The sequence below is a fragment of the Halictus rubicundus genome, chromosome 4, assembly GCF_050948215.1.
Source record: "Halictus rubicundus isolate RS-2024b chromosome 4, iyHalRubi1_principal, whole genome shotgun sequence".
NCBI classification, from domain to species: Eukaryota; Metazoa; Arthropoda; class Insecta; order Hymenoptera; family Halictidae; genus Halictus; species Halictus rubicundus.
The window spans coordinates 18,871,537-18,888,766 of NC_135152.1; the positions used below are offsets into that span (position 1 = coordinate 18,871,537).

The 17,230-nt window shown below is 36.6% G+C and overlaps 2 protein-coding genes across 2 annotated transcripts in view; one reads left to right on the top strand and one right to left on the bottom strand.

Annotated features, from left to right (window-relative positions):
- Barc (RRM1_TatSF1_like and RRM2_TatSF1_like domain-containing protein barc) overlaps nucleotides 1–17,230 on the bottom strand; it is a 114,293-nt gene that overhangs the window by 95,241 nt on the left and 1,822 nt on the right. The window lies entirely within an intron of this gene.
- On the top strand, nucleotides 630–17,064 carry LOC143353701 (uncharacterized). The gene is made up of 5 exons (XM_076787209.1): nucleotides 630–1,045; nucleotides 13,152–13,427; nucleotides 13,749–13,985; nucleotides 14,183–14,378; nucleotides 15,360–17,064. Exons 1-5 carry the CDS (start codon nucleotides 1,009–1,011, stop codon nucleotides 15,592–15,594), a joined length of 981 nt encoding a protein of 326 aa, XP_076643324.1. The 5' UTR covers nucleotides 630–1,008; the 3' UTR covers nucleotides 15,595–17,064.

Sequence of the window (17,230 nt, forward strand, 5' to 3'; positions counted from 1 at the left end):
AAAATCAAAATTAACAACTGTTTCCCCACTATTTCTCCATAAAACTGAAAAACCGTTCACATTTTCTCTTCGCAATTGGGACCAATCAAAATATTTCTAAAAAATTATTTACGCGTCGCCTAGCACATGAATCCTTCTAACATGTCGAAAAAACTGAAGCCTGGTCTATTTTGCAAAAAGTTATTCGTTTCGACAGGGTGAAAAAGAAAGGCGAACGCCTTCTACAGCCACTGTAAATAAAAATTAACAGAGTGCCCTATCGTCCCTGTATAAATGTTCGCCACTTTTAAAAATGTTAGTGTGCAGCGACGAAGCCCACGCGAAGAAGGGAAAGAAAAGCCTGTCGAACCCGGATCACGTGGATCGAGGCGACACCCGGTGCAACGGGGTCTCTCGATCCAATTTTCGGGCGACCCGACTCGAGCCCGAAACGCCGCGGGTAGACTTGTTCCGGTGTCGTGTGTCGAGGAGTCCCGGGTGCCGCCGGGACCATTTGACAAACGAAACGGAATGAATGCACAGCTGTGTCTGTCGAGGACCCTGAAAAATACCGAGAGATCGAGAAAGTATGCGGCGCACACGGGGGAAGCGCGCGAGTCCGGATCGAAAGCTCGGCTCGCGTACCTTGACGACCAGCGGAATGGAAGCAGGCAGCTTCAGTTGCTCGCGAACCTCCACCGTGGAAACGTCTGGCCGCGTTCGCACGTTCGCATTACGTTTCGCGTGAACTTGCGCTCGTAAGTCGATCGTTGGAAATAGCAGTTGAATCGAATCCGATCCGATCCGATCCGTTCCGATCGAACGTCCGGGTTCAGTGACAGAAAACGTGATCGCCGAACCAAATCGATTCGTTCCCGGCAACCTCGATCCCCGGCCGGTCTTGATGCGAAGACCAGCACAGTGCGACCCGTGAAACGAGGATGAGGACGATTCTGTTTGCACGTTCGTGTCCGCGTGCCGACCACTTCGGAGAGTAAATCGACAGGGCCTAGAACTCGGGAGAACACCATGCGGAGTTGCTTGGTTCTGATCCTTTGCGCCACAGGTAAAACACAGGACCCGTTGCCCAGCGTTATTTTCGCTCGGCGTTCCACCAAACGGACAACGAGAAGCGGGGAACCGCGTGCGATTCGATATCCGGTGATCCGATCGCCGATTTCACAGAGAAATCTCGATCCGGAAGGTGTCTGCTCGATTCTCGTCGAGTGCTTCCGGCGGTTTTCGTGGATTCCAGGGTAGCTAAGTTCCGATAGATATGGGAATGCTGATCGGACCGATCGTAAAAATTCATTTCACCGTGCGTTAGACTTGAGAGGACTGTTACACCATGAAAGAACCTTTGAAAATGTTCGATTATCAAATTGTTACGCCGTGGAGCATGAGAAGGAAGCTCCAGCCCTACAGAGGACCGAGCAACTGGTTAGACGACTGTGCCTAATACGTTCAAGAGCGAGATTACTATTTATATCGCGTTTATACCTTGTGAACTTCGACTTAGAAGAATTTGATCCGATAGTATGCCTTTCAGAGCAGAATAATTGAAAGCAATTATTGACTTCCTTGCAGAAACGAGTAAATTGCTTTGCCACCGATAACTTGTATTTCAATCCAGTTGCAAACAAGACCTCCAATGCCAATTTTAAGACGATGTAATTTGTGTTGTGGTGCAACCAAAGTAAACAGTATACAGAAATTACGATGACAAGTTACATTTAAAAATCTGTGATATTCGTGTAGTAGAATTGATGTCAGGAATAAAATATATCTAGAACTGTAGAGAATTGTTATCTAGAATAGAATATATTTAGAATCTTGGAGAATAGGTAGCTAGAATAGAATATATTTAGAATTTTAGAGAATTGGTAGCTAGAATAGAATATATTTAGAATTTTAGAAAATTCGTAGCTAGAATAAAATATATCTAGAATTATAGAATTGATATCTGGAATAAAATATAATTAGAATTATAGAAAATTTATATCTAGAATTATAGAATTGATAGAATGGAATATCTAGAACAAAATATCTAAAACTGATATCTTTTAAAATACAACATTTTTCATATCCCGTTTATATTTGATATTTCAGCTGACCTGCACCAGTGTATCACGAAAAGTAATTTATACTTGTCGAATAAAATTCTAAACAACAAATTGCACACGCGAATGTGAAAAGTCATGCTTGAACAATATTGTGGAATTCGCAACAGTTTTTATCGGAATAATAGCAACGCCGGAATTAGGAGGCTGATTCGTCATGTCGGTAACTTGCTGAAAGAATTCTAATTGCGTGTAAGAATGAGAGCTATTTCTACTATAATTGCGACAACTGCAATTCGATTGAGGTTCGTGTTGTGAAACGAAGGTTAACAGGATCACTCAACTATGACATGCGAATTACAGTGATCAATAAAAATGTTTGATCGTTAAAACTCAACGTTTGTACCGTTATGAGAAATTGTTTACAATTCACCCCATTAATCTCCCTGTATATATTCATTTTAAAATTTTCTAATACGCAATACGACATTTAAAAAATTATTGCTAACCAAAATAAGTTAGAAAATACTATGAAATTTTTGAAAGAGATTAAATTACATCAAAATATGATTTAACGATTATTATTAGATACTGATTTAGAAACGTTATAATTTGTTAAAATACAGCCGCTAATGACTTACATGTTGATGCGACTACAAATAAACGTAATTAAAGAATGAAATTTCAATTGATTCGAATATTTCCAATACGGACCAATATTGAAGATAAATGTATTATCCATAAAAATAGAAATTATTTGATGAACGCAAACGAATTTAGTAGTGCACCGATAAACATGTGCACCTAGTGCACTATAAAAATCGTTGGACGCCAAACGATGGAGTTACAAGATGCGCTTATCGATAGTCTCGCGGCGGGTTAATTAGTACAGTTAAAATAATAGTGACTAATGGCGGTCCGAGGAGAAACCAAGCGAGCTGATAACGCAACTTGAGATTATTATCCTCGTACCTGAATTAGTCAAAGAGCTATGAGATAATCTAGAAAGGAAACAGTGACATAAGCGGTGTTGTGTCGATGGTAAAAGAACCTTGCTTGTCCAGAGAATATACATCGGGCTCATTGAATCGTGCACACTAATTGGAACCGAAAAATATGCAATCAATAACGAAATACAATTTTAAATAAAATATTGCACGCGATAAATTATTCATTATCGTGCGATGCAGCAAATTGGAATCTTAATGAAAAGCAAATAAAGCTTCCACGTTATCCATGACCAGTTACAATACTCGATGAATCGTGTAAGTTACTAATTAATTCGAATTACCGAAAAATTTAATTCTCGGTAAAGATTTATATTTCGTCTATTATTCGAACGTCTAAATAAATAAAAATCTCGACTGTACTTACGTGAATAGATTCTTTCGTAGATTATTTCGAAAATTATGATTTTGTCTATTAATGAATTTTAATGGGAAATAGACTTTTTGAAGTCACAAGTTACCTCGATTTAAATTTAAAGAATGAGTGCTTTGCTCTAGATTTGTCAGGTGATGTTCTTTTTAAATCGTTGTGCTGCAGATATGAAACGAAATGAAAATTACTGATCGGCTGATGTGGTAGGAAGAAATATTTTGCTGTTACGTAACGTGACATAGGCCCAATAAAAAATAAGGCCACATACACCTATTGAATAGCCAGAAGTCCGAAGTGAACAGATCGGCCATCTATTTTTGTTAGAGGGTACACGAATCTGAAGAGCAGAAGAGAAGATTACGGTGGTACCGAATCTCGGATGTGTCATAAAAATAGCCTAACCGTTAGAAAATTTTCACCAATGAACCCATTGATCGTTGAATTATGTAATTCGCGCGGCCCCTTATCAGTGATATATTATACGTCTAGAAATACAGGTGACATCACTACGAAAGAAATTATATTCAAAATAATAATTTTATACCGGAGAGCATTTAGATTATAAATGAAGAATCCCATCGATGATATCGCTTAAAATCAATGTATTCTTATATTATTCTAAAGTGAAACCACTTAATCCAAACAACAGATACGAAGAACGAGTACATATTACGTGGCCCTATGAATATTATCTAATAAATCTTTATCTTGTAATAACGTTATACAAACTGAGAAAAATGTCAACAATGATAATTCTGTTTAAAAACCTGTAGTATCATTATACAAGAATTTTGAGGTACAACATTTGTTGCTCGAATCTAAACAATTCTATTGTGATTAGACAAAATTCAACTCATATAATCTCTATTAATTAATTTCTTAGTTAACCCTAATCACCGTGAAATATTCATACAATTATTTTCAAAAATTTTCGATCACATTCTCATTCAAGTTTTTGTAGAATTGTTTTAGAAATTGGACTGTATCATCCACTTTGTAACTTGAGACAACACGATCTAATCTTACACGACTACATTGTTAATAAAACAAGATAGCACGAACGCAATTTATGGAACAGTTATTAAAGCTGATATCTACAAACAGATTTCACAAGAATGGCACTTTTTACAATTGACGAACCTCATGAGTATAGAACTTTCAACTTCTTTTTTAAACTGACAAAAAATGTATAATAACAATTGACACGTGTACAAAATAAAAAGCTCTATCTACACAACAAATAACGCTAGAGATCTGGTGTTATTATTATAGATTCAAAAGTCGAATTGTGAAGGATCTGTTATCTGAAATAATTTAGAAATATTTCCACGATAATTAGACTGCGAATTTTAGGCACTTCTGACAAAAATGAGTAGACCAAATGCAAAACAGTATTGTTTTCAACTAAATACAACTGTTAATCAAAGAGATAAATGTATTATGTGTCTTGCAATAGGCACAATTTTTATGTGGCATAAAAATCTAATTGTAATGCTTTTATAATTTCCTCGAACAATGTAGGAAAGGTGAAACAATTACGCGCAACAAGTGTACGCCCAGCCTTGTACCACATGTATGTATCCTGTAATTTCTTTTATGAATGGCTGAAAGTAAAAATCGTGGGAAGATCGACGATCTTATCATTCATTTATTCGTCATCCGCATGGACGCGACATGAATTATGTGCATCGCTCTCGCGAGCACACGTATCGAGACGAAATTGTGAACGGAGCTCGAGTCGCGGCGATAATTGACTACCAATCGTCGGGCATCAAAAACCGGCGTAACTTAATTATCAAAGTTCACGAATTGCACAAACCTGAAAACACCTAATGTCAATATCGGGTCGGCCGTTTAACATGCAAGCCGTTTCGAAAGTTTGCTACTTCTGGGACAAAACCATGAGTCGCGGATGCTCACGCACACGCGATTGTTGACTATAGATAAGAAAACAGTACCGTTGTGTGATCTTGTAGAAACGTGATAAACCATGTTCAAGGCGTCATTATCGTCGCTAACTCGGCCGAGAAATACGAAACAGTTTTGGCAGTTGCTTGCAGAAAGAACTTTTCCTGCCAAGTTTCAAGTATTTACAGTAAAAAATTGTTACAAACATTTGGCCCACTTTGAGAATTTTATTGAGTCCACTCTTGGACAGTGTTCTAATTAATTTGGTTAAAAACATTGTTTCTCGGAATAAAATTAAATTCTTTGATTCTGTTAAAATTCTATATGTGTACAATTTCATTTGTACATCGACATATCTTATAGAAATGACATAACTGCAAATTATCAGACATATTAGGAATTATTTGTTGAACAATATCATGGTTCGTTACCTATAGAGATACCCATAAGTAATGTCATTTGATATTTACGCAATTTAATAATATTTCTTTCATAAATTAAATGCGATATCGTGCATGACGTAACTAGTAATCGATAAAGTAATTCATATAATTAAAATTTGATTCAAACGATTGAGTCTACGGCTCGTGTTCCCGAAATAGATTCGCGATAAACGGGGAGATACTTATGGCAAAATGGATACGAGCACGAAAAAGTTGTGCAAACTGTTCAAACTGTCCTATGCGTGCACGACCAAATAGATAAAAGGTATACCGATCACGTTGAGGTGAATATTCAACAGGTAGGGATGCGCGTTCGAGCAAACTGCTGACAAGGAAAACTTCCGACAAGTGTCGCGCAGGAGAAGCAAAAATCGACAGATTTACACTGGAACAGGCGCGCGCACGTAAAAGTTCGAATTGCTATCGAATGATTCGCCGGGCTGTTTGACGCAGGCGGACGCCACTTTACGTCGATTATATCAGCCGCTTATTTGTCATAATATGCCTGGAGCGAAGGGACCATTTGCTCGATCGGACGATGGATTTACATTGAATGTGTACGACGTGTGCGCGCGGAAATATTAATGATACCGCATCCAACGCGATCGTGAATGAACGCGCGAAAAAATAAAGAGAACACTCTGGCGGCTGCCGTATCGTTTATGGTCCGTGAAAAGGAATATATATACGCGTAAAACGTGTTTCGAATGCCGTTCGCCAAATGCAAATTTCACAGAGAATTCACGGTTCGATGGGAGTACAGTTTACTTGTTTAATCCCGTCTCTCTCTCTCTCTCACTAAAATTTTTTCTTAAATTTTTGCCTCTGTGTGCAAATAATATTGTTTTAAAACTTTCTCTCGCAATTTCCACCCTTTTTCAATGAGAAAATAGGAAGGATTTTAAATGCAGGGTTAAAAATGGGGTGCCTGGATGCCCAGTTATTAACGCAATGGATTGACTCTCCATGTTATGAATTGATACCACGTGTAACATGTACGATGTATAATATAAACATCAATTCATTAAATACAACAAATGTAACGTATTATTACCACATTCTATGCAACGTACACGGTTATTCAATGCATGTACAGATCAAATGTCAGGTTGAAAAGTTTTCAACGATTTCTACTTCTGTACGTAGCACAATACAACTGCATTATCACAACAACGGTTCAGTTTGTAGAACTGATAACAGTACGTCGTAAATTTAAACTAGTTTACGTTATGCATTTCGAATCGTCCTCATAGAACTTTATGTATTATCAGAAACGACATGTCGAACTACATATGCTGAGTTGTTCGAAATGTAACATAAGAAAGCATCTTCGGACGAGGTTTACAATGGAAAACCAAATAATTGTATGAATGTTTACTTCCATTACGTTAATGACAGAGTTCTCAATTCAAGAAGTAAATAATAATAATAATCTCAAAATAACAGAATTATGAAATAAAATAAGTATGACGAGGATGAACGATGAAATTGAAATGCAGTGATTTCTCTATATCTGTCGCCAAGGCCTGGACGATAAACGTCGCGGAATTATCCCCACTACCGCGGGGTCTCCTGGACGATACACGACGCTGGCAAGACTCGTGTTGTTGACATATATCGAGAATTCACTGTATGTACTTACAATTTTACTGACCGATATCCGAGTAAATATAATATACAGATATTCAGCTTGGCATAAATTAAAATCGTCATGTTTGCAGTAAGAATAAACAGAAGAATTATTTAAGAGTGAGCAGATTAAGGGATAAAAGATACAAAAACAATTACGTTTCTTCAACGGAAAAGGAGCAAACGTTGAAGTGTTGTACAAATGTTCTGATTTCATTGAGCAAATGCATGTTCAAACGAATGTTTAATTCAGATAATTGTTCGGGCTTAAAATTGATCGAACAATCGAATAGTTATTCCTACTAAAGCAATTTCGTCCGAACTGTCCACACAAGTAGAAACGCTTGCTTTGCTCTAACCCGGGTCGGCATTGTACGATTGCTGGAATCACAAGTATTACGAGGGTTGAAATATGCACATCTTATGCAGCGGACGTTGAATATTACGCGATGTAGTAATACCGACGTTACGATGAATATTTTCCTTCATGAATATAAAATCACAATGCAGAACATAACCGCACAGTCGATCAAATATGTACACCAGCATGCGGTTTGTCGAGAATGAGGTGAATAGACGATTTCATATTTATCAACCCAACTGTACACGCCCGATTATGTGTACGTCTTCTCGGAAAGGAAAATTAAGTTGCTCTCGGGGTGCGTGAAGTATATTTCAGGAGTTTAATACTGTTTCATGTTTTTAGTTGGAACTTTTGACTGAGAAAAGTGGAGAGATGTTATAATCAAATTAGTGAAAAAAATAAGATGAAATCTTTTTAATCTTTTCTGATAATTTTTTAAAATAAAATATAAATACATATAAAATAAGATATGAATATAAAATATGAAATAATAGGTATATAAAATACTACAAAATAGAAGAATTGCATAGATGTGGTAACGTGTTATATTTTCTGTGAAAACTATCAACAAAGAACGTGATATGTACACAGTTCACAGTCCAATTTTAAATTCAATAAATAATAATTATACATTTATCGAATGCCACGATTACTTTTTTGTTTCTCAAGTGAAGCTAAAGAGCAAAATCGACAATTAATTCGCACTTGCTTTTATGGTGATTTTCTGTTTGCACTCCTGTAATGTTTCCACGTACGAATACAGTAGCTTCGGTATGTTTGAGAGCTGATTCCGAACAAGAAAGGCCACATAAACAATAGGCAATTTACCACCACTGTCGACATATAAATCGAATTAATGATACGTTCAGCATTAGAAAGGTCCTTCACGATATTTGGTGGATGTGGTCAATGGAAGCACGTCCGCTTTCGCGTGCGGCAACAGTAGATACTCATTTCGAACAATGCATATAGATATCAGTGCAACACGCCAGTGTCGAATGAAATTTCGCTCGATTTGAATCCGTAATATTGTACATTAAAACAAAAATCAAGAGCGTCGGAAATTGCGGTGCCGACCACGTTGTCAACTTATTTTAGTAGGTACAGGCATTGACATTTTGATACACACATACATGAAAACTGGATCCAGTCGTTAAATACCAAAATGATACGAATAATTTAGATCTTTATACTGCCGCCGTTATGTTAAACAATGAGGTATTTTATTTATTTTTCTTCATGCCACAGCTATTAAAATGCCACTCCACCACTACAACTACTGCAATCTTAAGTATTTTCACTCGAAAAAATTATACCCCGTTGTCCAAATAATAGGAAATATTTTAATAGATATATTTAATATTCATCCGTATCGAAACGGTAAATGGAAACGTAGTGAGATAATAAAATTTCATCTAAATCCATAAATAGTTACATTATTAATAGTTACACATTAAATAATTATTAATCCATATAATATTAAAAAATTGTTCACATTGTCTTAATAGAATTCGTTGAAACGAAGTCGTTTGCTTATGCAGGGGCGTGTTTTTGTATTCAAACTGAAGTAAAAAGTGAAATCGAAAACGAGACGACGTTGGGTCAGCGTTTCACGTGTTAACGGTCTGATTCGCTGCGAACGGAAAAGGATAGATCGTTTAATTGCATTTGCACATTTCCACCGTAGTGATTATCATATATGGAGAGGGTACTATTACAACCGATGCCCTTACACAAGTTTCTCAGATGATATCACTCACGCTCCGCGGAACGGACAACATCAAACGCATTGAACTGGGTTAGGAACCCTTCGCCGCACGCGGAAGTTTAATTCGCATCAACACTTGAGAGTGAATGGTGCAAAAGCCCACTTGAGCACAGCTACCGATGAACCAGTTGCAGAAGGCTGCGATCATTCCCTTGTTTTATTGTTACTACTACGATTACCGCTACTCTCTCGTTATGATTATCGTTCTGATTCAAATTGCTGTTATTAATAACCATAGCGAATGCGGTTACACCTGCACAGAACCAGAGCCAATTAAACATTAATATTTTAACATCCTGCTTTATAACGCTAGACCATTTGCAACTCGTTACCGACCTGATATCGTCTCGATCCCTTTCTCGATGGTTTAAATCCGATTCCTTTTAATGGAGAATCTAATGAAAAAATTGCACTGCGACTTTCTCCTCGAAGCGAGTTAAAAATTGTATATGAATAAAAATTTTATTATAATCGTGTATATAATACCGTAACATTTGCGAGACCGTGGGAAATAAATGGAAAATATTCTCCGTCTTATGGGAAAGTTCTTTAAAGAAACTGAAATGAAATCACTTTAATGGGAGGCTTCATGAGCAGAATTATACAGTTGGTGCAGTTGCAGTGAGATGGGTGGGGTAATGGAGCGAGCTAAAACAGCGATCATATATTTCTGTTAGGATAGATTGTCGCACAACTATTAATAAATACCAGGGACCATTAACCTCTTTAACCGCTGGCTCTCCGTATTCAAGAAAAGTATATACTTTCGCACGATAATTAGGTTTCGCAATGTAAACCTCAAATGCTCAAGCAAACATATCCATATTTGCATATACATATTACAAACGTAATAACTAAACCGCGGATATTTATGCAAAATAAAAAAATGGTTTAATCAATTGCCAGGACTTTCTTTAACTTTCATTAAAAATTTTAATAATCTCAAAGATCAATCAACGTTCTTAATCCCTTCTAACTTTTCTACTATTTTCGGTTTCACTTACTCATTCTTGCCATAAATGCATAATCCCTATAGTATAGGGCCTATACTAATGTATGGTTACCCTGTCACCCTATTACCTGTTACTTCTAATTTATTTTTTAAATTGTTTGAATGTTCTCGTTCACAAAAAGCAAAATTGCAAAATTTGAGGCATAAATATATGGTATTGACATAAGCGTTGAATTTTTACTGTAATTCAATGGAATATACCGGACTGGAACAGGTTTCGGTTTAAAAATCGCTGGGTAGAAAAAAGTTCCTAAAGAAAATCATGTCAATTAAAGCGATGCAGAGATCAAGTTCCAAGATCAACTCCATTCTGTTCATTAACGCAATAGTGAATTAAATTGAAAAGGTCGCGTCTGTAGCAGTTTAAATAGAATTAACACACTGAAATTATTATAATTACAGTTATATAACTACAGTACACTATAACTTTTCAATTTGTAATCTCCGTCTTTTCGTATTTTTGTAATTGCATTTATAACGCAAAATAATCTCGATTGAAATTAAAATTGCTTAGATGAAAACAAATTGCTTTAATCATATAGAATATTTGTGGCTATTTCTTCGGCAATCAAAGTGTTAACAGAACTTAAAAAAAAAAAAGATGGTTCTTTAGGATCCTCAATATAGCAACTCATTGGAACTTTGACCCCGGTACGATGTACTGTGCGTGCCGCACAAGAATTCTCGTGAAAGTAATTGGTCAACTGGTCCCAAGTGGAAGGGGCACTAGCTGCTCTATTGGCTAAAGCGGTTGCACATACTATGCAGCGTGTGACGTCAAAGCCTAAGCATTGGTCTACTGGAGCGTCAACGGTGGAGATAGGCGGATCGAGCGAGTGACCCCTTTGCCCTTGTGCCGTCCCGCGAGACTTCTTGTGAGGCACGGACAGTAGGCGAACAAACGTTCTCCATACATATACTAAAACCGTTCGCAGCTAGTCGTCCGTAAAACACACGGTAGTTGCATAATCTTCGAATTGCGTTCAAGGCCAAGAGAGATAAAGATGAATCGACTGTGAACGATCGCCGCGGCGCGCGGCGTCTCGAGCGTTCGCGATTCGATATTTTATTCGATTCGATGCCGATTGTCTCCGTAAAAGGAGAGCCGCGGAACGAAAGAGATGATTGCATGCAAGAGAATCGCCGTAACACTGAACTACTTACGGTCCCGGTGCATGTTACCGTAACGCGTGACGCAACAAATTTCTTACTTACGGTCCGCCATTCTAGACAGATAGCTGGGTGCATGTATTATGCACCGAGACGTAAACTGTGCGAGTACCATCGGCGGCACGTGGTCATAACTTCTGACCTTCTTCCCGAGTTATGGGTATCTTTTTATGAACGAAGCGACAGCGCAGCATCTTCGCAGGAGTTCGTCTTGAGAAGACGCATTCGGCGCAACCGTAAACATCTTTTAACAATAACGAAGAACGGCGCGGAAAAGAATCGAGTATTGCGCTTGATAAATGTGACATTTGAAAGCAGAGATCGAAAAAGTTATGGAACTTTTTGACTGGCTCTGTTTACGACATGAACCGTGGAACTTCTTGGAAAAACGCCTTTCTGTTATAAGTTCCCACGGGGGGGGGGGGGGGGGTGTGAAGAAGAATTCTGGAAAGTAGTAGCTTCAGTTTGAATATGAGATACGGGAATGTAAATTTTTCTATTCCAGGGACGAATATTTCGCTCATTGATATTGGCCCTTTGCCTCGCAATTTAATTTAAAGTTTTCAAATTAAGGCATACTATTTCGTCGACGCTCTAAATACGCATCGATGGAAAATAAAGTAATTTATATTGCTTCGAAATTAATGTAAAACGATCAGGTTGTTGCTGCATATGTTGGTTTATGATGGAAGGTTAAAAATAAACAAGTTCGACGTACGAAACCCATGACGTCATTTTAATGCAAGCCGTTAAAAGGCTCATCGATCATTATAACAACTAAAACAACAATACTGAAGAATCGTTACAGTTAAATTTACATTTTTAATAAATGTTTTAAAATGCAGTTTTCTAAATGTTTCAAAATTCTATTTTTTCATGGAAAAAATTCTATTTTTTCTATTATACAGATTCTATAGATATCTGTGATTCGTAAGCATAATTTTTGTTTCACATGCAAAGATACCTCCTCAAATGTAATTGTAGAAGTTCGAAAAGAATTCTTTCGGAAAATAAAAATAATTATAAAATAATTATTATAATTAAATATTTATTTCAATACGTCGCTAATAATACACTCCACAAATAGAACTAATACATACATGTCTGGCTCATTATACTGTATAATGTGTAACGCCTCTGAACGCATTATGACAGTGACATGATGATCATATAAAAACTGGATGTAATTATGGTAGATTAATAAATGCAGGCAACTAATGCAGACAATTTTTATTTTGCATAAAAATCCCCAGTCTAGTAATAAGCAACGAAATATTTTTTGGCAAGCTATGAAACTATTAAATTATTCGAGGAGTTTGAAACCTTTCCAAGATCACTTTAGCCAAGTATTAAATGAGTTTAAAATTTTGTAATAATATGCAAATTAAATAAAGGCTTGAAAAATTGACGTTAATGCGATATACAAAATTTGTTTCAGGCATATCTGCTTATGTGGCGGTACCCTACAATGTCAGTATTAATCAGCCAGTTGCGAACCACCTAGGAATCAACCGACAGAACAGACCCATAAAACGCTTCGCCTGTCCCGTAGGATTTTTCCGATTGAAAAGATACTGCTATTATTTAAGCGCGGGAACGGCACCCTGGAGAGACGCTCATTTTCATTGCAAAGACAGAAATGCAACTCTGGCAATCCTCGATAGGAGTGGGAAAGATAGGATGCTGAGAAAATATTTGATGGGTGATCAATTCAGTAAGTAAAATTTCGCAATATTACAGGCAAAAATAAATGCAAAACAGTAAAAATATTTTAAGTATTTAAAGTTGCTACTGTATTATTTTCATCCCACTGAAATCACTAAGAAAAGAAATAAATGTGTACGTAGTGCCTCTATCTCACTAGTAATCCAATTTTTATTTTGCATAAAACTCTGCAGTCTAATAATAAGGTATTCACAGAATACGAGTGGGATGATCAGTATCGCTAAAAAATATTCTAGCCTCTTCAACCTCTCTATCACTTAAGTCAAAACTGAAAAACGTAATGCTGGAACATTGAAATACCATTTTTCAGCGAAACTGGAAAGATGGATCGGCGGAATATTCAACTGGCAGAAGATGGCCTGGGAATGGGGCGTGACCGGTGATAAGATGGATTTCCAAAATTTCGGTAGACCACAATCCGGTCATTCGAAGCAACAGTATGCGTGGCATTGCATCACGATCGACCCGAATTTAAAATATAGATGGAGTCCACGAAGTTGCGTCGAACGGAAGCATTACGTTTGCGAAGTACCGGCCGGCCGTATAGGTAAGATGTTATCAACTTCCCCAATACGCTTTCATGAAAACTGAATGCATCAGTTCAGAATTCAAGAACCGTTCTGTATGAAAAGTAACCGCGAAAGATGGCGAGAGAGAAACCGTGCGCGATCACGCCGGCCTCCGTGCGGTCGTGATTCACGTGAGCAAAACATGGTGTGACAGGAAGTTTTGTTTAAAATCCAGCAAAGAGACCGAAGAAGATGACTGATCCCATGGCGCTGAAGAAACCCCGAAAGGGCAAGAAGTACTCGAAGGACATGGCAAAGCCGCAAAAGGGCAGACGTAAATCGCGACCGGCTTGGAGAAGAAATTGGACGGAACAGAATGCGAACGACTATTGGGCCCATGGTGTTAATTTAGGTTCAAGACCACCAGCCAAGTAAGATTTCTTACACCCTCGGCCGCAAATTAGGCGTGCACTGCGCCAGCAAAAACTTGCGACGCTAACGTAAAAGATTCTTGTTAACACTAGAACTACATACATCAATGAGGAATTATTTAATGAATTTCTTTCCTTAACTACCAGAATGTAGTTTTCTTCTTTTCTGTAATACTAACGTTCTTATTATTTTAATGAAGAATATGTAAAACAGTCGGTTTTAGTGTAGATCTAGTGTTCATGATCACTGAAAATTGAACAGCAATTTCAATACCATCTTTTAAAATATTGACAGTACAAAGATAATAATTTAAGAGACGTGGCAGTCAAGTTCCATTTCTTAAATGGAACAAATACATTCTTCTTACATCAAATGTATACATACTATATACTTATTTAACTCAACATAGCATAAGCTATTAACTATTTAATTCTTAGCTCTCCTATTTTTCTATGCGACCATCAACTTCAGTTTGCTTCTAAAAACAGAGCACATTATGAATGCACACACACAATGTCCTGGAAACTGTTCAGAATCAAGTGTACAAAACACATTAAGCCTCGTATGCTCTTCAGGAATAAAAGAGCTTAGAATAATATTTCACCTATTTTTGTTTTACGCTTTAAAACAACTTCAGCTTCACTTACAGCATCACATTTTAAAGAAATATATCTCACAACACAGACAGAAAGAGGTCAATTATTTTACAACACATAAAAAGGTAAATAGGTGAATTTTCACCCTGAGGAATATCTGAGAGTTAATAAAAAGCCCAACTACAAATATATTGTTGCATTTAAAGAGTGAAACTTAGCCGTCTTGTCTCCTGAATTATTAATACAAAGAAACTTCGCTTGAGCCATAAAACGTGCTGCCTTGTGCCATGAAACAGGGATAATGGTTCGTCCATATTTCAGCTGGGACACGCTCAGTATGGTCCCAATCATTTTAACGGTCGCTAATATTTCATCTTCCTTCAGTAACAGAGTGCTGTACCCGAAGACACGAGTGCGACATCATCCTAACAGAACCCGGCTGCATTATTCTGCACCGACGGTGGCACAGATCCTGCCTCAAGGTCAAGAGTATAGCGTATTTCTCGGCGACGGACCCAGCAACGGTCCACAAAGTTTAACAGACATAAGCAAGGTTCTCTTGCAGAACCGAGGGAAGATCAATGACTTGGCGAGCGAAGAAGTACTTCTGAAGCCCTGAACGAATGTTGCTCGCGATGCAATATTGTCTCTTTAACTCTTTATTTGGTGGATTTTTGGTCCCTGTAATTTCGAAAAGCTTCTGTCTACTGTTTTTATACTTTGTACCTTAAAATGTGTTTTAAATGCTTTTTCTATTATTTCGACTCTTGCATGCTCATGAATTTACTTATTTCGATTTAATTCGCCAGATAAAGAGTGCAAAACCATTCGAGAGTTTCGTTCTTGTGAATAGTGGAATACGTTCCAGCTGTACGGATGCCATGTTAGATGACAATGAAACCGAGCACAGACTGAAATAATTTATTCACTTAATATCAGCGAAACAGTTTCTCATGTTCCTTTCTCTGAATAGACGTTAGATTCTCGACGGTCACTGTCTAGTTAGTAACGTTACCTCGGATCTGTAGATTAATGACTTGAATATCAGTGTATCGTGTACGAAGTGAACAGATTGTATTGAGAATTCGTTTCTTTTTCTGCTACCATTAGATATTTATACGAATTGCTATAGTATGCATGCGAAGGATTTATATTTTATTATGTATTTATCGTAATCGTTTTTCGCTTACTTGTCGTGTGTATGATATTTCGGAGACGTTCACAAGAACGGTTTATACAGTTCTACGTGAAGTACATAAATACATTTTACTTAAAGTATTATGTATTAAGTATTGTATAATACATTTAAAGTATTATAAAGGACATTTTTGAAAATACTTTTCAATAATACGAATTTTTGGTTTTTAGCTTTGTGTGTTGACAGAACTGTATTATAGAAACACATTTTTCTTGAATGAATGTCTTCGTTTCTCTGATCTAAACTTCTCCAGTGTTCATTATATAAAAATTATTGTCTCGCGTTAAATAAATGTTTAGAATAACGATGTAATCATTATAGTACATTATGTACCATAAATAGTCAGCTTGCTTCTACATCAATTAACGTGTTTCAAATATATCTGTACTTCCATATTACCTTGAAGAAATATTATCATATAACATACTTTGCCACTAACGGTCAATGTACTGATTGCATATCACTATTACTCAGAGAGTCAGGAATATATATTCGAATATTATTATTTAATATGCATTGACAGTACGAACTAAGATGATATGAATATTTTTATGTTCTGCGTTTTATTAGTCATATTATTTAGGTAAATATCATAGAATAAAGCTTTTTTCACCACGAAAATATTTTATGACATAAGTTAATGAGAGTCTACTTTGAATTGTAAGTTTAATATTGTCTTGAAATAATAGAGGCTCTACCTACTACTGAAGCATAATGTAACAGCTAATATTATTATTCAACAATACTAGTTACAGTAGGTAAACTTATTGTATGCTATTATTAATGAACTATTTTGCACTGTTTTCTTTGTAAATATGACAAATGTCAACTTCTATTTTCTGTATTTAAAACAATGTATATTATAACAATGAAAAAATATGTGTCAAACTATCAATCTGATAAATTTCTATTGGCATACACAGCTGTACACCAATTATAAAAACATATATTGAAATACATATGTTTAGGTGCGTAAATAAGCAATCCACTGTGTCATGTGCTCCCATAAAAAAGTAGTGGATTCCTTAATATACCTAATAAACAAATAAATACGTAA

What these genes read in the sequence shown, in the direction of transcription:
- LOC143353701 (XM_076787209.1), top strand. Translation starts at nt 1,009, where the DNA reads ATGCGGAGTTGCTTGGTTCTGATCCTTTGCGCCACAG. An exon ending in TCTGATCCTTTGCGCCACAG is followed by an intron (nt 1,046 to 13,151) that starts GTAAAACACAGG and finishes AATTTGTTTCAG; the next exon opens with GCATATCTGCTTATGTGGCG. An exon ending in TTTGATGGGTGATCAATTCA is followed by an intron (nt 13,428 to 13,748) that starts GTAAGTAAAATT and finishes ACCATTTTTCAG; the next exon opens with CGAAACTGGAAAGATGGATC.